Source organism: Cygnus atratus, chromosome 1, assembly GCF_013377495.2.
Source record: "Cygnus atratus isolate AKBS03 ecotype Queensland, Australia chromosome 1, CAtr_DNAZoo_HiC_assembly, whole genome shotgun sequence".
In the NCBI taxonomy this organism is placed as follows: domain Eukaryota; kingdom Metazoa; phylum Chordata; class Aves; order Anseriformes; family Anatidae; genus Cygnus; species Cygnus atratus.
In genome coordinates this window covers 52892500-52919854 of record NC_066362.1, presented here as the reverse complement: position 1 = coordinate 52919854, position 27355 = coordinate 52892500, and the positions used below count along the sequence as shown (strand labels likewise).

Below are 27355 nucleotides of genomic sequence, written 5' to 3'. Positions count from 1 at the left end.
TTAATGTTAAAGAGGAGGAAAATTATTTCCAGTTTAAAATCAGCATGTCTTTGACTTTTAGATTAGGATGAGCAATTGTAGGACATGTACTTTCCGTCTGCAACTGGCAGTTAATTTAAGTCCTGCTACTTTATTATTTCACATAAGGAATGAAAAGAAAAAAAAAATCCTTGTAGTAAATCATTATGGGTTAAGTAAAAAAAAAGGCTGGGGGGGGGGGGGTGGCGAGGGGCGGAATTGAGAAACTGCCATTAGCAAAATCAAAGCTTCCTGCTCAAAGAGATCTGAGGAACACCGTATACTCCTGTGTACTCATCAGGGGTCCAGGACTGTTTTACCCTTCAAAAATCTTTTTTTTTTTTTTTCTCTAAGTATGAATTTTAACAGACCTGCACTGTGCATGATGGACTTCTAACTAAATGTTGTTTGTAAATGACCCTTGCAAAGGCTTCTTCAAGACACAAGGTAGAATTCACCTCGCCTAACTCTAGAGGTCGAAATGTTAGAACTAGTCGCCATAAACTCCCTATGGATACATATATCTTTAGGAATCCTATCTGTGATTTTTGTTGAGATGAGATTATTTGACATTTGATGGTATCATTGACTACAGAAAACCTTGAAAACATTAGAATAAGAATGTTACTGTTAAAATCTTAAAACAGGTCAAATAAATGTACCTTCAATTTCTCAAAAAAATATTTAGGGATTCCTTGACTGTTATTTCCCTTACTACTTTTCATATCTCAGAACATCTTTCACTACATGGCAGCATTACCATATGTAAAACTCTGACCTCTAAAATAAAGAAAAATAATAAATTTGTCAGTCTATTACGTTTTTTTCCAAGTAATAAACACAGGAACAATGAAATCATATGATTGATTTCATATGATTTTCATATGAACAATTAATCAATACCATATGGCAAGCCAAGCCTGTATTGCACCATATGCTTGTTTTGGGATCTCACATGTTGTTAAACCTTCAATGCACAGAATGGAACACTGACACTACTGCATTACAGGCACTCCTGTGTGCTGTATGTCTGAACACGTGTACTATTTATGGGTACCACAGATGAATTAGTATCCATGGTCCTGAATGCACATATCTGCTTTTATTTCCATAAGGCCTCTATTTGTTCACTGCTTCCCAAAGTATCGGTGACAGCTACAGCTACTTCAAAATGAAATCCTCCTGGTAGCTACAGAACTGCTACTCTAACTCATATCCATTTTGTACTTTCTGTCATCCTCAGCATGGGCTGAAGTCACTTGCAACTAACCAGATGATTCCCTTTCTGTGCACTTGGTGTTTTGCTTCCCATCTGAAAACACGAGCTGTACAATTTCATGATACAAGTCACATTTGTCACTGAAAATTTTTAGTTACTGCATAGCTTTCAAGAAGAAAAGGGTTTAGCCACTACAATCACATTAAATACGAGGACCCAAATGAAAAGGTTAGGCTCTGACTGTAAATCTCCAGAATTCACCTTAATCCCCTGGACTACTGAAACATAACTGATAAAAGCAATCGTAATGCTAAAAGTATGTAAAAGAACCACTCAGCAACAGCCTGCTGTTACTTTTGATTGTACGTTCCTCTTAATACAGATGAAAACAAACTAAATGATTTGAGGATAAAATCACGGTCTAGATGAACTCATCATTTCTCCTCCTAACACCAGCTAGACACCAATGTTCGATGCTGTGTGTATATTTAACAAACAGCACATTTATTCTATGTCCCAAAACAGCTCCTCAGCTTCAAGGGACAGTCTTAAAGCACAGTATCAGCTCTCATAAACCGTCAACTATAAAAGTCAAAAATAAAGGTATTTGTTTGCTGTTCAGCTCCGAATTTATGTAGTGAGGAGCAAACCAAGCAGGTCTTTAGTCCACCCTGAGAGTCCATAAGCAGATGGGTGCAACGTCGCCATAACCACATAATCTGCAGGTCCTTGCTTCCAGCACCAGAGCGCCTACTGTGGGCAGAAACCAAAGTCTCTGCTTAGAGAAATATTCTTACTGCTTTTAGCACTGACATTTTTGTAACACAAACTGTCTCACAGCATTTAGAAGACCAAATAAAATCCAGTATTTTTGCATATTTGGAATTTAAATCTATATGCCACTTCTTATCATGTTATCTAGTGAGTAAATGTAGACTGAATAGGTTAGTAAAACATTAAGATAACAGTTTTTGTTTTTCTTTTTCTTTTAATGTTTATTTTCTTTTTTTAATTCACAAAGAGGGATCCTCAAATACAGTTTCTCAGCAGACTTGCATGTTTCCTTATTGGATTGATATCAAGATATTAAAAATAAATAAATAAATAAATACAAATGGGTGGATAATCTTTAATTTGTGAAAATAGAGAAATAAATCCAGTCTTGAAAATAGTGATCGGCTACTCTTAATTGAAAACCACTTAGAAGACAACAAGGTTCATGCCAAAAGCTGTGCACAAAAGATATGTTGTGGGTCCAGTTACATAGGAGCTTTGTGAATGGACCAACAATTCTTTTACCAAGAGTTCAGACTGAACCACTTCAGATTCTTATTTTTTTACCCACCCTCCAATGCCAAAATGGTTTTATTTAGAGTAGCCAGCTAGGTAGCTACATGGCTCTCAGTTCATTATTAACAATTCACTCAGCAGCTTCCAGAAGGCATACATGAGCTAATAAAAATTGTTCTGGAAATTGGTGCTCCAGAGCTCTGTCCTCACTAATTTTATTAAATACAGCGCCTTTCCTCCTTTCTTATGCTCACAATACTTCTGCCCATTAATCCTTTTAGAACTGCTTCTAAATTCTTTGAATGATGATTTTAAACAACTATTTTTAAGGTTACAATCAGGTTTTTAACTTCATGTTCTTTATCTAATTTTTAGTGTATGCATAATTTATCGGATTGTAAAGATTAAAAGATCTAGATCATCCCATATTTCCAAAGCTTCTCTAAGTGTCTTAAAGGAGGAAAAGTATTTGTTTTCTTTTTCCTCTTAGTAGCACTAAATATATACCTTTTGAGATGGGTACAGAGTGATAAAGTCCTAGTACCTTCGAGGCCAGTTAATGAGATGATCCATTTACGTTCCTGTTGTGATTTTCCAAGAAGTTACCTGCAAAAGAGCCTGGGAAGCTTCACATTCTGTTCCACAGAACCAAAAAGAAAAAAGGATGCATTGTACCTAATGGTTTCTTCCCCCATTATTTCCAATTCACAGCTTCACCAGTCTATAATAAAAGAAAAAAAGAGATGTCTAAAGTTACCTGCATTCATCGAATATCCAATTTAAAGAGTAAGATTTCAGACTGTGCAGCCCTATCCCTTTCACTTCATTGTACTCACAGGACGTACTTGAGAGACGTTAACTACTTGAGATCTGCAGCTTTCAGAGAGCAGAAAACAAACCGCTACAGAAGAGAGAACTTGAGTGTGTGACAAGAAAAAGAACTGTGGCAGGACTTATGTGCCTCTTTTTCATGTTTCCACATCTTCACTACATATTCGCAGCAGCATTTAATAATAAATAATAATAATAATAATAATAATAAAAACAGTACAAGGAGCAAACATTTCTTGGTACAGAAATCATTTGTGCCTACTATAAGGCTTTATTACTGAACTAACTTTTCATCCATTTCAAATTAAGAGTTGAAAGCAGCAGCTTTTACAGATAGCCTCCATAAACTTGTATCTTTCACATTGGACTTTTTTTCTAGTGATGACCAGATCAAAGAATTAATTAGCTCTTTATTTCCTTCCTCAAACCTTTCCTGCCATCCATTCTCAATACTTTTCTCCAGAAAAAGATGATGGGTCAGCTGTTACACTCTGTAAATGAAAGCAAAAGTTCGAGTCCCTATTCTGCCTGATCTTGGGCTACTCAGAGCTACTGCTGCTGCATCTCTGCCTTCCAGTGGTGCTGAGTTATCTCAAGGAGCTTCACACTGCAGGACTGCAGGCAGAGGAAGTAGCTGAGACACTGGACTGTACCTGCTTCTAATTGCCACTGTCCTGGGCTGCTACTTCATGGTAATCAGCAAAGTAAAGTGTGAGGAAATATGGAAAATTAACTTTCTTCTTCAGCCCCCCTTATCCTTATCTCCAAATCAAATTAAGGTATGAAGGAGAGAAGGTGAAACGACAAACTCCCTCTCCCACTTTAAACCAGAAATGATGGGGCTAAGGTCAGATACCACGGCAGTCTCTGATTAAGTGCTCTACCTGATCAGGCTGTCTTAAGCTTTGTTGGAAGAGAGGGAGGCATTTTCAGGTGCCACTTCAAGGAAACCAGTGGTCTGTTTCCTGTCACCCATCACCAAGTACTGGGAGTAGAAAGACTGAAGAGAAGGGCAACAGTTAAAAGCTTAATCTTGCATCATTCTACCTTTTATGAGCAGTATCATGGAACAGACACTATGTATCCTGAATTCCTCTCCAATCCTTAACAAAATTCTAATCCTTAACAAAAGCAGAGAAGAATAACATGAATGAAAAAATAGGGTTTGCTTTTCAGAGAGAGGTCTGTTCTTTCCCACACATCATCAACTGAGTCTTCTCATTGCTAAAGAGGGTAGGATGTAAAGGTATTAAATAACTTGAATGAATTATGAATGCTAACTGGTTACATTATATATTTGAGTCAATTTGCAAAAAATGGGAAAATTGTATCACAAAATAAACTATTAATTCAATTCACCACCTATTATCTACGCTACTCCCCATGAAGAATCAAGCATATGGAATACTTTGCCAGTAAAGTTTTCACTAAATTTAACACATGAAACACGTTTGGTTTTCAAATGCATCATTCAAACTTCATCCAAATGCTTTACAGCTATACACCATCTCTAAAAATGTACTGGTATACAGATGGTATACCAGTCTACAGTGGTAGCAGTAATCCAGGATGGCCACTGATCAATGAATTACTAGTGTAAGACTTGTAGTTTTCTGAAATCTTTCCTATATAAGTAGAAATCCGACATCACTGCAGATATCTGCCCAGCAGGTGTAACTGAACTGGCAGCAAACTGTGAGGTCTTTTTAAGGTGACAACTTTGAACACCGTGCTTAACATTGTGCTTTCCTTAGCTAGAGTATTAAAAAATTGCACAGGGTAACAGACACATGCAAACAAAAGAGGATGAACTTCAACCACAAATTCTTTCGGTATTTGTTTTGTGTTATTCACAAGTTAGATGTAGCTATCATTGAAAGTCTTGTGCACTACTGATAAATGGTTGTTCTTCCTCTTAAGTGTTTTTGCTCAAAGCCAGTCAAAATTGCCAATTACAGCAATTTTCAGGAAACCACAGAAGGTAAAGCATAGAACAATATTGGCTTGTCAAATTTACATTCCCTTTCTCTCCTAGAAGAAAGGACATGCCCATTTCAAGAAAAGTCTCCCACATTCATATACTGTCTTAGGACTTGCTTTCAGTTTTTCCTAAAGGATACCACAGCAAAGATGGAAAGCCTTGCAAAGTGTGGAAAAACCCTCAGGATACTGAAATAAGAAGCATTTTAGACAACTCAAACTCTAATTCTTCATTTAACAGCACTTTTCAAACAATTGAAAATTATTTATATCTCTATTCATACCTTTTTATTTTAAATAAGGATTATTTTTTTTGCATTTGCTTTAACTTCTAAATAATTATATTGTAATACTGTAAAAGTATTGCAAATTTTACAGAGAATGTCCTGAGAAATTTCTTCCAAGACAATCCTTACTTTAATATCTAAATAATCTTTATCATACACATATTTGTTTTTTGAAAAAAGTCATATATACTTTGTGCCAAAAATGATTTAAATCTACTACATCTTTAAATTCAAAGCACTTTTTGACCTTTGATATTTTTTACTCTTTGTAGGGAATGGTAAATAGGCATCTGAGTAGAGTTTATGTTCTCTCATGTGCCAAACCTTATCCAACAGTCCACAAAATACTCCTAGCCTTGGCAGTCCATGAGGTATCAACTATGTCACGTTTTACTCCTCTCATTTTACTCCACTCCAGTAAGTGTGACTAACACTTCCTGTTATTGTGAGTACTAGAGCTAGAAAACAAATACTTTACACAATGCAGATGTAGATGGTACCAAGCTCTAACGATTTGGAATTTAGGATATTACGTAGCTAACAGAATTTAAGTTTAGAAATATAGACCATTTATTTTCAAGGTACCAGGTCTCACTGACTCTCTAGATAGAATAAATATTTTCAGAATGAATATACTCCACCATTGGACTGATGAGATAAATCAAGCCAACATCAAAAGTCAGATAGAAGCAAAAAGACATTATTTATTAGAAGTCATTTAATAAATTGTCCACAGGTAACTCAAAACCTGTCATTAAGACTTAAGCAGAGGTTTATGTATTTTGTTGTATTTTCTGAAGAAGAAACTCCATTTGTAAGTTTAGATTTGGCTGTCCTTTCTTGGTCTTTTTACTCAATATTTTATAAACTTCCATTTTCTTTTGCTTGTACAACCGTTGAGCTTCTTCTCTTTGTTGTCTTCTTTTTTCTGCTTCCTAAAATGAAATAGCGACAATTATGAAAAAATTACATTATATATAAGCAGTATCATTTCTTTTTGGAAAAACACTGGCAATTAGATATTGTATTGACACTAGACCATTACTCTTAAAAGCTGAATTAAGACTCTCTTTTGGAGCATAGTGAAATCAAAACATATTATATTGCCTAAAGCTTTAAGAGAAGAGCCAGGTTGTCTTCAGTAGAACATCCTATAAAGATTTACAGCTAAAAATGTACAACATCCCTTCTGCCAAATGAACTGCTTTACTTTTTTTCTCTAATGGCTAGAGTGCCAAAAAAATTTCCACTTTCTCCTTTTGATTGAGAGACGGAAAGAGTTTGATACAGCTGCCCCCACATAAATGTCTTGCCAAAGACAAAGATGTGCTAATATACCGGACACATGTGCATGAGCCTAGCAGATGGGATATGGGACACATCCCGTCTGGAAAGTGGGCATATTTGTGATACCAGGACAGCATCACAAGCAGCATTATGTACCGGCAGCTTAATCAGGACCAAAATGACATGACCTGTCCTCTCCAAAGTAAAACAGATTGCTGTCTTTACTAAGACAGAAAAAAGACTAACACAATTTTCAGTTGTAGACACTTTACTTCTTGAGAACACTGCATGCATGCAACCAAAATACTAATGGAGGCACTCTCTCTATAAGGATAATTATTATATTATGTTTGTTTTTTATCAAAGAGCTCACACCCCCTTCTCTAGTGTTGTAATTTTAGTAAGTAATTTGGGCAAACATTCACAACAAGCAAGCTAACTAGCTTCCTTCACTTGCATCATGTCCTACCAAAATAGGCAAGTCATCACAAATCAGACTAAAGGATTCTTCTCATAAAGCTGATTTGTTGAAATTCAATACCATGCTGACCACAAAGGCAGATGTTTCTGAAGAACATCCTAATAGATGACAGTTTATCAATTATGTTTGTCTTCATGGCACAGATAGGTTCTGTGATGTAAAAAAATTAGTTAGAATGCTCTCTGATGTGGGAATATAAAATTAACTAGAAATAACCCCCAGAATATTTCTAAACACAAATCTAAGAGGATTCTGGGAAAAAAAAAAAAAAAAAAACAACCTCTGAACAGATAATACCTCTCTGTTCAGAATGCTTTGCATATTTTACCACAGTAATGATTAACACTATTCTTTCTTCAAAAAAAAAAAAAAAGAGTAATATCAACTTCAGCTTACTCGTAATTCACTCCCTAATAATTTTTACTGCTACTTAGCACGCTGTTGTAAACATCTATTTAGGCTACCAACCAACCAGTTATTCAAAGCGAGAACATTCATCTTACTTAAGTACGTGTTACTTACATTTGTGTTTTTTTTCTCACCTCTACTAAATCCCAGTGGTTTTACACTGTGTGGAAGCTAGAACTCTATGTTTATGCTTATTTATCTTCCCAAAATAACAACATCAAAAACAGTGTTTGCTAACAAACATGGTGGAAAAAGTGTGTGATTATCTTACCAGTATTACAGATAAATGATTAATGCTAATCTGGCACTGAGCTACTGCTTGTTTGTCCTAAATATCCTGAATAAGACCAAAAAATGCTATCCTCTCCTCTCAAGCAACTCTCCTGTACTGTTTCAAGGAAAATTAATGAACCAAATAACCTAATAAAATCCATCTAACGGAAAGTGCAAGACAAAAAGAGTAAGAACTCAAGAGTCATAATTCAAAAGACCTGCATGCCTGAGTATCACTGGCAAGCTGTAAGACTGAAAGAATACCTATGTTCCCCTCCTACGGTCCTATCTGGAGCAATTTAGTCTCTCTACAATCCCAAAATATCTGTTTAAGATTTACCTCTTTCTTCTTAGCACGCTCAGCCTTTATTTTCTCATACTCTTCTTTTGCCTTCTGATTTGATGTTTTTTTCTTAAACTTCTCTTCAGTCATAACTGACCTGTAAGAAGAAGTACATGAAATTTAAATATGTCTGCTTGCTGACAGCCCATAACTATATATCCCATAGCCACTGTGCAGTCATAGCCTTCAACTGTTTTTTTGCATACTTGGTGAATTTAATTAGAAATACAGACTTATAGATTATGTTCAGAAGCAAAGATCATCTTTCCACATTGTATGAATACCTACTTGCACTACACTTAATATCATACCCAACAGCATTGCACATCACGCAGTGAGCATCTAGCAACTCAGCAAACCAAGTTCCTTTGATTCTGAGCATACTGAAGTCTGGACTGCACACAATTTTCAGTAACACACATTATCTGCTGGATCTTCATGTGGATAGTGTCCCACGAAGCCTGAGCATTGCCTAAAGAGTTTTTTTCCCCCCACCATACCAGACCTTCTGAGCTTGAAAAACTGTATGCTGTGGCTTGGAGCTGCATTATCTCTTTATGGGTCCAAATGCACACAACTGCAGATATGAGGGCAACTAGCTGTCATAAGACTGTGAACCTGAGAAGTCATGCTGATGTGGCGAGGGGAAAAAATTCTGAGCTTAGGAGCTGAATTTATATCCATTCCCAATTTCAGTAAATGAGCAGGTATCCTTCACAAAAGAGTACAAAAAAAAATGCCATTTGTCTGGCATTTACAGATTTACACACTACTGTGAGTGGATTTCTCTATTTGTTTATTTATTTATTTATTTCCTGATTCACAATAAATCCATCACATAAGCAGTGTGGTATCAAACATTTCACACATGATCAATTGAAAAACACAAGCCTTGCTAGGTATTTAATAACTGTTCACAGAATGAGCTTTTGATTAGTCTACTGCTCATGCTAAAAAAAAAATTGAAAATTTACTATCATCATCTAGAAGCTCTCAGACAGAAAATCAAAAAGCTAAGTGAAGACATTTGCTCATACTTTCATACATGAATACTCCTATTCCGGGGAAAAAATAAATATTATTAAATTCTTATCTCCATCTTGTGGCAATACCATGTAATGACACCTCATCTTCTCAGAAGTGCAAAACTACTTGAATTGCAACATATACTAATATTTTAATAGAATTATCCAGCCAAAGTCCTATTTTTCATCCCCACGGAACACTGAAGCCTATTTAACAGTCCGTACACTTCACCCCAGCTCCCAGATTAGCAGCCACATTCATGCAGAATTACTAACTTGGTTTATAATCACAACAACCTTAGGTTAAGCAAACTTAAAAAAAAAAAATCTGGTTTGAAAAAAAACACCAGTCCTATCTCAGATACCCCTGTGAATTAACTGCCTATTCCACACAAAACTCTACCCTTCTCCCACTGCAGGGTTTAGATCTGACTGCCTTTCACCCCCACTCTCTCACGTATTCTTCCCCAGAAAGTTTAAATGTAAATACACACCTTGGAATTCAAAGATTTAGAGCATTCCTTGCACTAGTGACAAAAAGGTATTGTCTCAGTCACCATACTTAAATATTGTTTAAAAACACTGCTATAATAGAATTAGATCTGAATGAGTACTGCTTTTCATTTTACTGACAAACCTAACAAGTATGTCAGGGGGAATTACTGCCAAACAGGAAAAATACATTAAATCATCTGACATTTATTAGACCTCAAATGAAACACTTCGTTTGATTTCTCCCACTCATTTTAAGTAAATAAAAAAAAAACACACTGGAAAACTGTTTTAAGTAAATAGAAAAAAAAATGGAAAACTATTATGACATCTATTATTTAAAATGAAAATTTTGATCAAGAACACTTTACTATGTTATATAAGGTTTTACTACATCTCTTTTTTTTAATTTTGTAGTTAAAAACAAGCTACATCACAAAAGGATAACAGCACATAATATTGTTCGTTTTAGCAGAAAAAAATGCAGTATGAAGAAGACAACTTATCAAACTGGGAACAGAAAGATAATGTAAAAAATATTTATGAAAAATGACATTAATTTAAAAATATGAAGAATTAATTTAATGCAAAAAATCTAGACAAATATCAAGCATTTACAACACCAAACAGAATATCATCACATTTTCTTTTTTGAAGATGACGACGAAACATGTTCATCTTCTAAGGCCACGTGGGAATATTAAAATTAATCTTTGGTGCACTTTGATCTTGATATTAGACTGTTACACTACGGGACACTGCTAGAATTGAGAAAATCTCAATTTAAAAATCAATTTCAAGGAAACCAACCACTTTCAACTACCACTATACAAATAAGAGACTTATTTGTATTTTAAAGACTTATTTGTATTTTAAAGTACGTGTATTTGAAAATATTTACTTTGGCTTTGTTTATTTTTCTCTTAATTTAGGGATACAAACCTGCCATAAGGCACACGGTACCAAATTTCTCTGTAGACTGAAATGAGCACTACCTGAAACGCGGGCTTTTATCTTTGTTGATATGGTACTGAATACCCAAAAAAAGGCCAACGCTTACTTGTTCTTAAGCTGAATCCTTGAAGTGCAATGGTAACTTTCATTTTATCTCTCTGACATCAATTTTTGTTTTCTGACTCTGATGCAAACACAACAAACTTACATCTTTAAAATTTCTAACAATTCAGAAAAACATGTAAGGCCTAACAGCCTTTTCAGTTAAGCAAGTTGTGAAGTGTAAGATCAAAGATATTTTTTTAAGGATGAAAACAATTACTTGTTTTTAGAGACATATTTTAAAAACTTACTCTACTGCTTTATTAAGTTTTTCTTCTGATAAAACTGAATCATCTGGTGTCTTGTACTGTTTCTTAAGCCTCTCTTCCTCAGCTAGGTAAAGATGTTTCAAGTGCTCTGGATAAGCATCAACAAATTGATTATCTTGTGGTGAATGGATCTTTCGTTCCTTTTTCAATAATTTCCTGTATTTTCTTTCAATCTTTTGTTTTCTCCGAAATGCAAATCCTTGTCCTGAAAACACAAGGGAAAAGGGAGTCAAATACACCCGTACTGAAGTAGTACCAAACCAAATTGTTGCCAGGACCACTTCCCACCCATGTTGTTTCTCAAAGAGAAAAAGCCACTACTTTTGGTAATTTTCATTAGGATCTGTCAAAAATTCAAAGAAAAACATTGATAAAAATCTGATTCCTAATGCAGCACTGTAGCTTTTACAGATTTACTGAAAATTATCACCTAATCTCTTAATAAAACACACCATCGCAAACACGACATTTAATTTATATGGAACATTATATGCCTTTGCTTTTTCAATCCAGTGAAAAGATGTACTAACACTTCTCTTCTACTTGTGGCAGCTTCGCACACAACATCAAAATAAATTCCAAAATACATTTCTACTCACAGTGTCAAGACAACACTGATAGAGTGATACAGTCTGCTTAAGCAGCCTGCTCAGCCATAATGCCCCAGGAAAAAAGTCACTCAGCTACTAAACTATTAATACGTTATTATGCCATATTAATATTTCATTATATCTTTCCACAAAAATAGTATTTTTTATTCCTAGCTACCCTCTTCCTACATCTGTCCAAGAAGTTTTTCTACAATTTCGTAAGTATGCTTCATCATAGAATTATTTACCATTGAAAGAAACAAAGCTAATGGTAGTTTCAGTCTCACACATAACCACTTACCAACATGAAGTCCAGCATACTTTTCCTAATATTATTTTGAATGCATTAGCCTTAAGAGGCACTGCTTTTGATGACACTCAGTGACCAACTCTCTTCTAAAAGCAGCAAGCCCAAATCTGCCCTGACCTTTGATTCTTTCCCCAAAGCTGAAATTTCAGTGACATGCTGCACAACCTGACACTCTTTTCAACATCACTTTATTTTTACGTTTGCATAGGCTACTGCCAGAAATCCAAGCCTGCTTCCAAAGCCGCTTCCTTCTCTAACACACAACTTCAAAGGAAAGAGAAAAATGGGAAATCGTCACTGAGTGTCTGGAGCACATGGCTGGAAGTGGTGTGCTCACAGAGCCACAGAGTGGCTGAGGGGGGGAGGGACCTCTGGGGGTCGCCTGCTGCAGCCCCTACCCAGCAGGGTCCCCAGAACATGGTGGGCAAGATAGCATCATAGACTCATTAAGGTTGGAAAAGACCTCCAAGATCATCTGGTCCCACTGTTCCCCTACCACCAATGTCACCCACTAAACCATGTCCCTAAGCACCACGTCCAACCTCTCCTTGAACACCCCCAGGGACGGTGACTCCAACACCTCCCTGGGCAACCCGTTCCAACGCCTGACTGCTCTTTCTGAGCAGAAATGTCTCCTCATTTCCAACCTGAACCTCCCCTGGCGCAACTTGAGACCATTCCCTCTAGTCCTATCACTTATTACCTGTGAGAAGAGGCCGACCCCCAGCTCCCCACAAGTTCATTTCAGCTGGCTGTAGAGAGCAGTAAGCTCTCCCCTGAGCCTCTTCTTCCAGAGGAGGAGACTGCGCAGCCTGTGCCGGCGCCCTGCCACCCCCGGTACCGAAGCGTTTCCTCCCGTTCACCCGGGACCCCCGGTGCCCCTCGCCCTGCGCCCCGCGGCTCACCCTCCTGCAGGCTGCCCAGCACGCCGCGCAGCGAGGCGGGCCTCCACAGCCGCTTTCGGCGGGCCCCGGCCCCGCGCCCACGGCCACCCCCGCTGCGCTCCGCCGCCATCTCCGCGGCTCCTCCCGCGTCGCGCCGCCACCGCGTCACGGCCGGGGGGCGGCGCGCCGAGGCGAGGCGAGGCCGTCGGAGCCGTCGGCGGGGGGCCATGTGGCGGCCGCCCGGCTCGCTGCCGCCCCAGCCGGCCGCGGGGGAGGCGGCGGCGGCGCTGCGGCGCCTGGCGGCCTTCTTGCGTCGCGCCCTACCGCTGTGCCGGGCCCACGCCACGCAGCTGTACGCGCGGGGGCTCTGGCAGCGCCTGGTGGCGGCGCCGCCCGACGCCGTGCTGCGGGCGCTGCGGCGCCCCCTGCGGGAGCCCTCCGGCGCCGCCGGGGGGGCGTGGGGTGAGTGGGGCCGGAGGGGATCGAGGCTTGGGGGGGGTTCCGGGGGTCGGGGATGGGCCGGGGCAGCCCTGAGCGACGCGGGTGTCTCTGGGAGAAAGTCGGTTTCTGTCTGTCGAGGCCTGGGCCAGCGTGGGTCTAACGTCGTCTTCCGGGCTTTAATAAAAGAGGAGAATCTCCCCCCCAAGCTGCCGAGCTGCTGTTTTTGTTGCTCTGCCTGTACACAGTGCCTCTGTGCTGCTGCCGCGGTGCTGTGCCATTGCTCCGTCCTGCAGCTGAGCTGTGGCTGCCTTTCCCTGCCTGTGCCTGGGTGGCAGCACTAACCTTACCCAAGTGACTGGGATACGTGTGGAGCCGGCCTGATTCAAACAAAATACCGCCTTTCAGGGAGGAATTGCACTTGAAGAGGCGCTCAGCAGAGGTTGTTCTGATGATGGCCTCATCTGAAAGCTTCATCCCGGTCATTTCAAGCTGAGAAACGAAGTGAAAGTCCCAGCTGTCAGGCTCCACCCCTCTGACTGACATCTGAAGAACAGGAGTAAAATGAACCCCCAAAACCCAAACAAATAAACCCAGCCAACCGACAAACAAACAAAACCCAACACACCAGTGGAAAGATGTAACAGTTAAAGTCCTCCAAATGACCAAACTCTGGAAACGTGGAGGACAGCTGGAAAAGACTTAAATGCTGCTTTCCTATATGTCTGTAATAACGAGTGTCTGGCAAAGGACATCAGAAAGTAGCTTTATTTCTGACAAGTTATTTAAGAAGCACTTCATATTTTTAGTAATTTTCAAGTAACTAGAGGAGGGCAGCTATGAGTATGTATGAGAGGATTTACCGCTCCCCAAGTAAAAGGGAAATACACCAGTAATACGCTTCCAGGCAGGGTACAGAAATGAAGATAAAGCATCTGACAGATGCGTTATTTTGGGGGCCCGAGTTCCGGCAAAGAGATTGGTTTCAAAACTCACTTAACAGCTTTGACAAAGAATGTAGCAGAGGAGTAACCTGCATCCTGCCAAAGCTTATTAAGCAGAGATAGTTTTCATGTAGCGCTAGTTGTGGCACATGCAGTGACACATGAGACAGAAAAACATGTTGGGTGTAATGGAAGGGTCCGCAAAAAATCGTGTGTGGAGCTGTGTACTTTTTGGCATAAACGGCAAACAATAATTTGAATTTGGAAAGTTATTGAAGAACTGTGAATTGCGACATCACTTGTAACATTAGTCTCTTGGATCTAAAGACCTTCAAAATATTAACTGTAAGACTTCTTTTTAAAAGTTTGAGGTATCAGGGGAAAAAAAAAAACATAGCTTATTTATGCATGAAAAAGACACTGGATTATGCATTATCTTTGAGAGCCAGCTGGAAACAAGGCAATGATCCAGACAGCAAGCAAAAGTGTTGGGAAGCAGTGAGAAAAACCTTTAATATATTTAAGGAGTAAGAGTCAGAACTGATTCTACGCAAAAACAGGAACATAAAATTAAATGTAAATAGAGGCTGGAACAAAACTAGTATTTGGATAAAGTCATCAAAAAGAGAACTGTAAAGGAAAATTACCTTGATCCTAACCGGACATATAGGAAAGCCCATGAAATGATTTGGGCACTGAGGTGGTGGCCTGAAAAGTAGAAAGAGTCAGGAAGACAAAGTACTGTTTTCTAGATTTTAAAATTGGAAAATCATTTATTGAGCCATATTCAAAGTGTGTGTTATAGAATCTAATATAGAAATTGCTGGATCAAGTGATACAATTTATGGCTGAAATGAAGCGCATGTTTTAGAAGAATATGAAGCCTTCCTGCTGTGGCTAAAATAGAACTTTTCTTCTTATGTTTCTGTAGAGATTAATTGTACTCATTAAAAAAAAGAGAGTTTGTCTCTTTTCCAGCATAAAAAATATAGTATGATATTTAACATTTTGAAGGTTTTGGGACACACTCAGGATTGTGTGAGAAAATTGGAAGCATTGTTAATGAAATATGTATGTGCTTGCTGATCTGATGCCTGAATTGTTTGAGTGCTTATTATCTGTCCACCCTGTCATATGATGAAAACTCATTGTAATAGAATACAAATTTCCTAGAGAAGTTACCTGCAAACATCCACTTATATCTGAAAATGAATTCACTATATCCTACAATAGTCTATATTAAAATTAGGATTGATAATGTGAGAGGGAGCTAATTTAAGTCCATTAGTTCAACTCAATTACAATAGATATCACACACTTATCTTGAAACCCAACATCAACAGAAAGGCACTTCCTTATATTCCTGTGACGTATTAACTGTATGTGTGGTTCTTCAAAATTATCAGATATTTAAATGTTAGTTATACATTTAGTTTGAAACAAGTACTCTCCTAACATGCAGTCGTTCACAAAGTACCTTTTTTGGGGTGTGGCTGTGAGAAGAAATTTAAAATACCTTACTCAAAGAATGTGTAAAACTGCATTTTGATTTCACCTGGTAAAACCTTTGCTTCCCAAGAGTTTGAGAAGTTGTGCATTTATACAATCACAGACCCCATACTATTATGAAAGTTTTCCAGAATCTGTCCTAATATGGATCCTAAATGAAATTATAGGAAAACACAGGTTACATTTGACCAGCATTGGTTTAAAAATGTTGTCAGTTCATATTCACATAGGTCTGCAAATTCAAAAGTTACATTACTGCAGATTGGCACAAAACTATTATTCTGTACAATATTTTATTTTACTGGAGGGATTTTGTTAAATGCACATGCGGAATTGTAGTTTTCTCTGAGAATTAGGTGAGCAAGAAATTGTAATTCTGTTGTACAATATTGTATGCAAGAGGACAACTACATGTTCTGTAAATCAGTTTCAAGGAATATTTTCAGATACTCCTCAGACAATATTTCATTATAATGACCATATAAAGGGTGGAACCCTGGTTTCCAGTTGTAGTCTACCGAAAATTTTCAGATCCATTTTTAGATACAGAAAACCATTTTATATATTTTATACATTTAACAGTTGACTTTTGCCATGTTGCATCTTATTTATCATGTGATTTACACAGATTGGTCACATGCAAAAAAAATCTATGTCTAAGTGTTTTCATATTTTACTGTAAGTTACCATTTGTACTATTATTCCATTTTTTGGCATTTAATTCTTTCCTCTGAAGATTTATTTGCGAATGTATGGACCAACTGGTTAAAAGACATATTAGATTTCATCTTGAGAGCCGCCAAAGAGGAAACAACTTGAGAAAACTACCATGTTTAACATTCATAAATAATAAGTAGTACAACAACTGCCATTCTGTAGTTTGGAGGGATGCCTCAAATGTCTTAATGTAGATGGGTTTTTCCTTTTAGCTGGCAAGCTAGGACAACAACTGAAATTTGGTTGGAGCGTTATTACAGATGGTATGCCTGTTGTCTTGCATGAGATCCTGCTAGTCCTGTTAACGTTCTTCCATCAGACAACTGAATTCAGGGAGGTTCTATAACGTGTATTACTGCTTTTAATTCTAGTTAAGTGAGATTTGTAAGGAGAATTGATAACTTCTTTGTCACCTGGCATACTATAAGATAAAGCAGGCAAGCTTTGGGTTTATAAGCTTTTCCTGGATTCTGACCAATGAAGCAGAGAAGTGCAAATTTCAGTAAACACTCTTCAACCTAGTAAAGTTATAAAGTATCAGGATGAGTTGTACTTGTGTGATACAGTTGGATGTTGGATGAGCATGAGGTAAGGTGAAGATTGGGACAAGTAGGTATGGGTATGTTCTTTTATAACAAAACCAGTTTACTGAGTACACAATTTATGGTGCCCAATAGAGTTCTAAATATTCATTTTCATGCCTGTATCCCAAAGAAATGCAATTGTCTCCCTTTAAACTCAAAACTGAGAGGCTGGTTTCGGTTTCGTAAAACAATTTCTCTCACTGACACTGACTTCTCTTAATTGATAGAGCGAGTTCGTTCCGGTACATTGCGACAGTTGTTTTCGTGTGATTTCTGTGAGAGAAATTTAAGGAGTCAGAAACAACAGCTTGAGGTTTGGGATGAGCATGGGAGCATCCATGGATTTTTGATACTTCTGTTAGTATGGATAGGGTCTGATTGTGTTGGCTGCAGAGATGTGTCTTATTTTTTGGTGTGGCAGGACTTGGTTTCACTTGATATTTGTTAATTGTGTGTGTATTTGTGCCCATTTTTTGAATTAATTGATTCATTGCTTTGGTACCTTGATTGCTCAGGATTTTCTGGTCAAAACAAGAGGATGTACTGGGAATGTGTGTGCTGGCCTAGACCTTATAGATGCATCCTTTGGACTGTGATGCCATTGTGGTTTCAGATGATAGGCAAGTTTGATGCTTTGAAACTAACCTTTTTTCTGATATCTGTTTGGGTACCATGCATTGGAGGCTTGGTTTTGTTGGCAGGGTGAGTTTATGTCCAGCAAAGGAAACTAACCTGCTTGGAGATCATGCCTATAATAGCAAAACAGGCATGTCTCAGTATGGAAGCAGATCGTGTTTATCAACAATTCTGAGCCACTGAATATAACTGAAGTTGTGCATATATATATTAGTATGCTTTTAGTCGACGAAGTCTTGTAATACCATTGGTATGTGATGTTGATATATTTTTGTGAATTCTATTGCTATACTGTTATACGGAAGAAGGACAGTGTTTCTTTTCGTACCCCAAGTATCTGATGCCACTGTAATGATAGAAAGCTGTTTGTTTTTTTTTTTTTCCCCACTGGTAGTATAAGTATATATAAGTATGGATATTTAATATATATGCATGCTTCAAAATGAAAGTTACAAAATTACAACTTTATTCATATGTTTCTCATATGTCTCACATATGCTAAAGACATATTTTGTAATAGGATGACGTTCCAATGTATTTTCAAAAGTCCTTTATATCACACAGTGTCATGTCATGAAAAAAAAAATGGATTTAGGAGGAAAGGTTTTGCTTGACTGATTTTTGCTTTGGTTTGCAATACAAGATTGGCCAGTATATTTTAAAATGTGCGCCAGTTGCTAAAAAGATTATATGTTTCAGCGTTATGTGCTCCAGCATTTTAAAATTCTAAAAATAAAATTTCCTCCAGTGAAATAAGGAGCATGCATGTATTTTAGAATGGGCAGGAATTTTCACAAGTGTTACTAGTACTATATACTAATGAAAAGAGTTTGTATTATACATGAAACAAAGTGGAACACCCACTTCTCATCAGAAAAGTAGATTTTTTCTTCACCTGGCAACACTGCTGAGCAGCTGCCTGGTCAAAATAGGTTTAATGCGTCATCTCTATCCTTTTCTCAGTACTTGTTGGCGTGAACTTGCCTGTTGAGTCTCTTCTTAAACTTTGTTCTCTTTCTTGACACATTAGTCATTTGTCCCCCTTGTATAAAGATTTCTATGCATTTTTACTTATTCAGGCTACCTTCATTTATACATTTTATGGCATGCTGTTCATTCCCAGAAACTCTAAAATAAATTAAATGAGTGTACCTCCCTTACAAAATAAATAGCAATTTTTCTTCTTCATCAATAACTCAATCTTTTGACAGTTTCTTCTTTCAAGGAGAAACTTAAAGTTTTAATTCCCTGCCTAACATTTATTCAGCAGAAAGCAAAAATACTCTTTGTGTGTAGTTATTTACCTCCTTTTATGATTGTCAAGACTTTGGGGGAAAAAAAAAAGCAATCCCTTTTATTGCCTAAAGCTGTTTGATTACCATTTCCCATTATATTATATATAATATATATATTATAGAATACAGAAAAACATTGTTTTTTCTCAGTCATTTCAAAATACACACATCTAATTTCATGTCTTCCTGTATCATATCTTACAGAGACATTGAAAAACAAAATAACCCCTTCTCCCTAAAAGCTTCACAGTCTTTACTCTGGCTTGGTGCTTTATTTTCTATTCTCATATTACACCCTTATCTTTCTTGAAGGTTCATTAACTAAAAAATTACTTGATATTCAGAAGTTCAAACAAGGAAAAATCATTTATAGAGAACAGTGGCTTTCTTTTTTGATTTTGTATTAGAGAGAATTAGAGCATATAAAATTAGAGTGCCATGCAGACACTGAAATTAATTCTGGTTATAGCTTAGACAATATTAATGCTGATTTAGGCCCAAATGTTTTTTTGCTGGACTCTTGCCTTGGTCATGTTACACTGTGAAAATAAACGTGTTGACATTGTTGGGACTGTTTTCAATAGACTGTAATTTATATGTGACTAGTAGTCATGCAAGAAAATTAAGAGTATTAGAGGTGGGGTCAATAAAAGCAGCTGCATCCTTTGTTATACAGGTGGGCAGGCTAAGTTCTGGAAAGCTACCCTGCTAGGTATGCACATCTATCTACCCATGGGAGAAAAGGCAAACCAGGAGACATTTTCTAAATCAGTGTAACAGTTTGCTGGGTTCACTAGCTTTAATCTATTTTAAAACATTTACAAGTATTTAGAAATCTAAAATAACTTATAGCAAAACTATAGAGAACTAAACAAATTGTTCTAGCTAAAATACAGAGGAATTAGAAAATGTAAAGTGATCTCGGTAAATGATTCATACCAGTATGTTTCACTTCAAAATAGTGAAATAGTTCATTTTTAAAAAGGGAGCATTTTCTAAAGAGCTAAGTAATGCCAAACTGAAACATTTCATCCTCAGTCAAAGAAAATATGCTAAGGAATCTAACTTTGGCTCACATCTGATTGGTAATAAAAATTAATTTGATTCTCCCAGCAGATTCACCAGCTACAAAGCTGCTAGGAAAGTATGAAAATGCAATGATTGTAAGTCAAAACATTTCATCTATTGAACAGCTGCGTTTCTTTTAAAATCAGATCTAATGGTATATATTGTCAAATGGGGATAACTAGGAAAGGCTTAACGAGCAAGTTTGTAAACAGAAGAGAAGTGATAATGTTTACTGAATTCTCTTGTCAATTATACTAAAGTAGCTCTGCTAAAATAGTAGAGTTTTCCACAGTTGCACTAGTTCAGCTAAGAGCAAAACTTGATCTTAATTTTGAAAGGGAAATACAGCTGAAGAAAAATAACCAATTCTCCCACTTATGCAAAATAAATTATTTCTGTCTGATACTGCATGTTTATTGCTTGTTGTACTCTGACAACACTATTGTGGAGGTGTTAAGCTTTTTATTAGAAATCTCTTCTTTTTCTTTTCCATACAGATGATGACACATTTTCCAACGTGTTTTGTGAAAACTCCGAGAAACTTATCAATGTAGACTTGTTTGCCCTGGCTGCCGAGTATTATTCTTTGTCTCACCTTGGAGTGTGTACCCCATTAGAAGAGCTACTTAAAGCACTGGGAGGAGACAACCAAGGATCAACTGGTATATTTACATTTATATTTCAGTCTTTATTCTCTCACTACAGGATCTTCAGATTTTTTGTTTTGGAGGGTGGTTTTGTGGTTTTGTTGTGTTTTTTTGTTTGTTTGTTTGTTTTTTCCCCTATATGAGTTTCCTTCCTACATGCTTCTCACTTTGATTCATTTGTTCTTAGATAATTTCTTCATTACCATTGTTTAGAAAATGGATTCTCTTGCTAAAATTTCAGCAGAGAGGTCATGATACTCAGAATGTATAAAGCTTTCCTGAGACTCAGTTTTAAAGGGTATGAAATAGGCAAGTGGGGACATCATTATTTGACATACAGATTAAATATCTGATTAATTCCCTTTCTTTTTCTTCTCATCTTCTCCTCAGCAGCAAGAATCACGATTACTAGTCTTCCTTTCCTTTTTTTTTTTTTTTTTTAAAGTCTAAGTCTAAGCCTAATAGCCGGCAGCCATACCTCCACAAGTAGTATTTTTTGTTACAACTTTTGTTTAATATTAAACACGTGCTTAGACAATTAACTGAATATGGCCCAATAGGTGTTTGGTATTTCAAAATAAGCTGATTATATTGAATCTGTATTTTTTGAACCAATACCAAATATGTGTCTTTAAACTAGAGTAATTTCATTTTCTGTAGTTGAAAAGATGGACTCAAACACTCTCAAGTTGGCATCTTTACATTGGAAGTCTTACCCCTGACTTTATTTATTGTTTCAGGTGGTAAACTGAAGTTTATACTTACTTTTGACTGCTGTCATTTTCACAGAAAATGTGCTCTTCATGGAGTCCTTAGTCATCACAGATTTATCACTGTCTTTCAGGTTTCTCATTAGTTTTTCAGAGACAGACTCTAAGCCCCTCTGGATTTGCTTTCTAGTGTGTTTTGTCCCTATAATACAGTGAAATGCCACTGACATTTCTGTCCTAATTGATAGCACCATTAGATACATTGGGTATCTCTCCCATTTCCTACAGCAGTCTTCTCTTTTCAGTTTTACCATTTTCCGTGTTTGGGTCCCCAGTTTTCAATTTCTTCAGAATGACAAAAAGGGACATAGCTAAAATAGCGTTAATGGTTTGCTGTGCATTGGTCTTACTATAAGTTTAGTTCCTGGCTTCTTTCCTTCTGCTATTTTTCAGTCTGAGGCTATTCTTCTTTGACAGCTGTGTACTGCTTTTCTTTTGCTTGTTTTGTAGCTCTTACCATTTTTGTTATGTTCTCATTCCCTGTGTTCTGCCTAATTTTCGTAATTCTGTAGTTTTACCTTGTTATACACGTACTTAAGTTCATACTTGGATTAGCTTTCTTAGACAAAAATACAAGGATTCTTTCATCTTTTTGTCATGCAGAACAGAACATCTAAAATAAGGCAACTGATGATTATTTTGTTCTGTGTCTTGCAGGAGTGCTGCTTGGTTGGGTAGCTGGGGCCTGGGATTGTGGTGTAGTAATTCTAAGTGGTACTTCTCTGAGAAAATAAAACATGTTCCAAATGGTATTATAATTCAAAACTTTTGTGTTGAATTGGCAGTATCAGTTAAATTAACTTAGTTGAATTTCCTGATAATTGTTTGGCAAAAGCAAAATATAAAATTATGTATTTGTAGTATGAAAGTTGCCAAATGAAAGTTTTGATCCTTTAAAATATTTTAGGTATTTTGGAGTTAATTCTGTATTTCAGAAAATATTTAATTTCCTGACTTACTAAACCTGGCAAATCAAGAGACATGTCAGCCTGAGAAATTAGTAACTTTATGATGGCCTTGCCCATATTCTGAAAAATATGCATCAGGATTATTCAATTTACATTTGAGATGTTTTTAATAAATTTTCCTGTTCTAAAACAAGCATGCTTATAAACCTGTTCCCACAGACTGCATACTTGCATAGTTCTCGAACTTCTTCAGCATATTAATATAGACGTTTTACTATTCTTCCTTAGAATGATTGCTTGATAAGCTAAGTACCAGTATTTAAGTGTAGTCTGAATGTGAAGGGGTTTCTCCATCGCTTCCTACCAAAGTTCGCTGTGTGCCCCATTGGGTTGCTTGCAGTGAGCACACAGGATCCAGAAGAACCTGGCCAAAGGGACAGAAGCCAGCAAGGAGAATTTCTTTTATGCACCTGATGTAAGAAGAGAGGATTACTAGAACATTGGAGTTAGAGTACTCTCTACCTTTTCCATATGTTTATGGCCAAGGTAATAGTCATGCAGTGACTGTTAACAAACCCATCTTTAAATTGCATGGACTGTAAATATCAGTTTGTCTCAATGTTTTTTAGCATATGTCCCTGCCAGTCTGGCTGATAGAATTGAATCACAGTACTGTAACTCCTGCACAGGTGGTGGTTTGGCATGGACTGTGAATTTTTATCTAGTATGTCTGAATTTCCACAGGTAACAAAAAATAAAAACCCCACATCCTGCCGTAGGAGGTCTTAGGAAGACCTGCATTAGGCCCGTAAGACAGTCTCCCCTCACTCTCTCTACTTCATAACTAATGATGTAGGTGCAAATGGCACTGTATAGGGTTGAAGCAGTTCTTCTATTGGGAAACAGCTACTTATGCTAGGGGGTTCACAGTGTAAATAAGCAACATTTGAGTACCACTAAAACATTAAGCTTTCCTTTATGATATCCAGAGTACTTCTGTGAAGTATTTCAACGTCACTTCCTTTTTTGTCACAAAAGGAAGTTCTGGCCATATAAACCAGCCCCCAAATAGAGATTTTTCTGTTAGATTGCCATATGTTTGCTTGTTTGTCAAAATAGTAAAAAGTAAAAAAAAAAAAAACAAAAACCTATCCCAAGCAAAATTTTGCATAAAACTCAGCAAAAATAAAATTTATAAGAAGTAGGTAATTTTCTGTAAACAGTGTAATTTTCCATGTGCTGAAGTATAGGCAGTGTTCATTCTGCAATAAGTAAGCAAGTAGTTAAGAAACTACAGTAACTAAGGTGATAAATACTTTATCTAAGTAGGTGTAAGCAAACTGTATTTTTTAAACTGGAACCTCAGTTTTTGTAACTTGGGTCTTGTTTCTGGATTTACCCCTCGGTGTTTGAAATGTGTTCATTTGACTTGAGTACTATTTCAAGTTCTACTTCGCAGAGCATTACCCTGTACAGTCATTTGACTTCATATTATTGCAAGGTATAAAAGGTGTGATATGTGGTTGATAGTTCAGAGTGAATGTGCTGCTTTGGAGACCAGACAAACAAAACTTACATTTTTGTAAAAAAAAAAAAAAAGTATTTCTTCATGTTCCCCTTCTTTCCTTTCCTTTCCTTTCCTTTCCTTTCCTTTCCTTTCCTTTCCTTTCCTTTCCTTTCCTTTCCTTTCCTTTCCTTTCCTTTCCTTTCCTTTCCTTTCCTTTCCTTTCCTTTCCTTTCCTTTCCTTTCCTTTCCTTTCCTTTCCTTTCCTTTCCTTTCCTTTCCTTTCCTTTCCTTTCCTTTCCTTTCCATTTCATTTCATTTCATTTCATTATTTTTTTTATAAGCTTATCCACATCCCAAAGTGTTTAAAGATAAATGAGGAAAGGTCTATATTTTCTATTTTCTCTTTTCTTCTTTTTTTTTAATTTGAAATGGTTACAAATTAAGCATCTTTTTAAGGAGGCCACAGAGATCTCCGTAATTTTAAAGTTAATGAGAATCTTTAGTGAACACTTTAGCAGGTCACTTGTTGGTGCTTTTTTGTTTGTTTGTTTAAAAATATTTTAGGCTATTATTTTCTTTTGTCAGTTCATAGAGGCTATATTACATTTTAAGTATTGTCATAACAGTTTATTGTAAAAAAACAGATGTTTAAGAAATGGAGAGATCCTGTGGGTTTTGCGAGAAATATAGAAAACACTAGGTTTCTCATGAGCTCAGTGCAATTCCCCACTCTCTTTTAAAGAAGTAATGCTCTTGGCTGTGTTCCCAGTATGGTCTGATCAAGGAATGAACATAGTTTTTGCCTAACGATCGGATTCTGGACAGATGAACACATACTGTGCAAAAAGCAGAGAAGGGGAAAATATTAATCTCCATAGTTATGTGGAAACATTTTGTTTTCTAGGAGCACGCTCACCAGTAGCAGACTGGTTTCTTCTACCCTCACCCAGACTTACAAAAATTGACATTGATTTAACTCACAGGGTTTCTCACAGGGGAGCTGCTTCTGAGCTGTTCATTATTTGGGGGTTGTAAATATGTAAACCAGTGGCAGAAGTTGACTACCTCTCATCAACAAATTCTGAATCATTTTTTTCTGGAAAGATATAGCAGATCTGTAATCTATCTGTAGCTTAAATAAAGAAAAAAATTGCAGCTTCCTTTGCATTTCACCAGCATTGCTCATAACCTTTATTTCAGGTATCTCCCACTTGGTACTGTGACCAAATCTGGAGAATTAACAATCTGCACTATGCACTATATATGCACCCTTATATTTCAAATATGTAAAGGTAAATGTGATAAGTGACATAAAAATTAATATTCTTAATGAACAGGAAAAAGTAGTAGTTTTGTAGTAGTAGCTTGTATCTAATATCTGATCAGATATTAAATATGTACATCAGATATTAAATATGTACATTTTTTGAAAAACTACACTAGCAGAACTAAATTTTAAAGTGTGTTGAATTTTACTAATTTATCTGTAATTCAGAAGTTTAGTCTTATAATTACATAGTGGGTGTTTAACTAAATATTACTGCACTTAAAATATAGAAAATTCTAAAGCATACTTTTAGGGTGGTATTTATTTTGACTAATCATAAGTTTTCATTATTATGAATTGTGTTAATGTGTATATTTTTGTAAAAATGATACAGGTATCAAAACTGATGAGTTTATGAATAATAAGAAATCACATGAAGTACAAGTGATGTCTGAGCTTGTGGACAAAATAGCAAATTACTGTGGTATAAAACAGGTAAGAAAGCATTTTGTACTGTATGTTACTGTATAGCTTCCAAATTATTCTCCTTATTTTGTTCAAATACCATATTTTGATATTCTGTCTCTGCTGTTCTTATTTTTATCTAAATAATTGGAGCTAAAGAAGAGCCTTCCAGTGCAAGCTGAAGGACATTTTGTTTACAGATGCACCAGTCTCAATGAACTGCCTTTTAGTGAGTCATATTCATTTTATGGCTCAAAAAAAAAAAAAAAAAAAAAAAAAGAAAAGAAATATAATCATCCTCTATACATTGAACAGCTAAAAAAAAGTACTGTTTTTTGCTATGCACAGGTACTGTCTCACTTATCTGTATTACACTGTTGGCAATTTACCACAGACATCAATAGTAGAGCAAAACTTCATCGTTTTGTCAGACACATAAGACTACCACATAGACACCAATGCTGAAATTCTGGGAAATTTTAAAAGCACATCTTTTTTTTTTTTTTTTTTTTTTTTTCTGGAACAAGGAATTTAAATTATTTCCTGTTCTTTAATACTGTTGTTCACCTTTCTTTAATGTGGATGGAGATCTATCTTTAATTAGGAATTTAGATATGACCTGTTCAGTTTGTAGAGAACACTTGAACACTTCCAGGGATGGGGCATCCACAGCTTCTCTGGTCAACCTGTTTCTGTGCCTCACCACCCTCACAGTAAAGAATTTCCTCTTTATATCTGATCTAAACCTTTTGTAGTTTGAAGCCATTACACCTTGGCCTATCAGTATGCTCCCTGAATAAGAGTCCCTCCCCTGCTTTCCTGTAGGCCCCCTTCAGGTATTGGAAGTTTGCTATAAGGTCTTCCAATAGCAACGTCACATGGCAAGTTGGATGGTGAAGAATTGTAGTATTCCTTTCTCAAAATGTGACTGTAACTTACCCTTTTTTTTTTAAATATGCAATTATGATTGCACAGTTCTCTAAGTCACTGTTGCATTAAAACCTTGTAGATATTTATTTATAGGCCTGTTGACAAAAATACAAGCATCACAATATTCGACTTTATTCACTACCTTATTTCACATTGCTTTAGACGAAAGTAACACTAATAACACTTCCGTATTTTCCATGAGAGTAATTTGCCTGTGAACTCTTTATATATGAAAGATTGTTTGATTCCGTGATGTAGATCTTTGTTGAGATAAGACTAAATTTTTAAGCAGTTGAGTGAACTGAGTTGTTTTAACCATTTTCATCTCTGTAACGCTAGTTAGTGCCTAATGTATCTTCATTCTTGCTTTAGTCTGTAGATGACTAGTCGACCTGGACTCTGTTTTTGATTCCTTTCTACATCTAAGCTGCATTTGCTTTCCATGCGAGCAGCTGTAGGTGTTAGGTCTAGGAGACTTAACTTCCTCCAGCTTAATATTCATTCCCAGAAAATTTTCTGGAGGACACATTTTATAGTTGTTTAAAAATAAGCACAACACTAATAAGGTTATCTGCCTACATTTCATGAGTTATCTACTTAGATTTTATGCTGTACATATTCCCCCTG

General features: G+C 36.7%; 2 protein-coding genes across 3 annotated transcripts in view; one reads left to right on the top strand and one right to left on the bottom strand.

Moving 5' to 3' along the window:
- Positions 1-6398: 6398 nt before the first annotated feature.
- CCDC59 (coiled-coil domain containing 59) lies at positions 6399-13272 on the bottom strand. The gene is made up of 4 exons (XM_035551739.2): positions 13065-13272; positions 11242-11464; positions 8415-8514; positions 6399-6560 (listed from the first exon to the last, which is right to left on the bottom strand). Exons 1-4 carry the CDS (start codon positions 13270-13272, stop codon positions 6399-6401), a joined length of 693 nt encoding a protein of 230 aa, XP_035407632.2.
- METTL25 (methyltransferase like 25) overlaps positions 13178-27355 on the top strand; it is a 61465-nt gene continuing 47287 nt past the window's right edge. Inside the window, exons 1-4 of one of the 2 annotated variants that reach the window (XM_035551737.2) lie at positions 13178-13505; positions 17751-17855; positions 20732-20896; positions 25728-25828. In XM_035551737.2, the coding sequence (XP_035407630.1) occupies positions 13271-13505; positions 17751-17855; positions 20732-20896; positions 25728-25828 (606 nt within the window). In that variant the 5' untranslated portion in view covers positions 13178-13270. The remainder of the gene's footprint in view (positions 13506-17750; positions 17856-20731; positions 20897-25727; positions 25829-27355) is intronic. The other variant, XM_035551738.2, reaches the window with a different exon arrangement.

What these genes read in the sequence shown, in the direction of transcription:
- CCDC59 (XM_035551739.2), bottom strand. Translation starts at nt 13,272, where the DNA reads ATGGCCCCCCGCCGACGGCTCCGACGGCCTCGCCTCGCCTCGGCGCGC. An exon ending in GCTGGGCAGCCTGCAGGAGG is followed by an intron (nt 11,465 to 13,064) that starts GTGAGCCGCGGG and finishes TTGTGTTTTCAG; the next exon opens with GACAAGGATTTGCATTTCGG. An exon ending in AGCGTGCTAAGAAGAAAGAG is followed by an intron (nt 6,561 to 8,414) that starts GTAAATCTTAAA and finishes ATTTCATTTTAG; the next exon opens with GAAGCAGAAAAAAGAAGACA.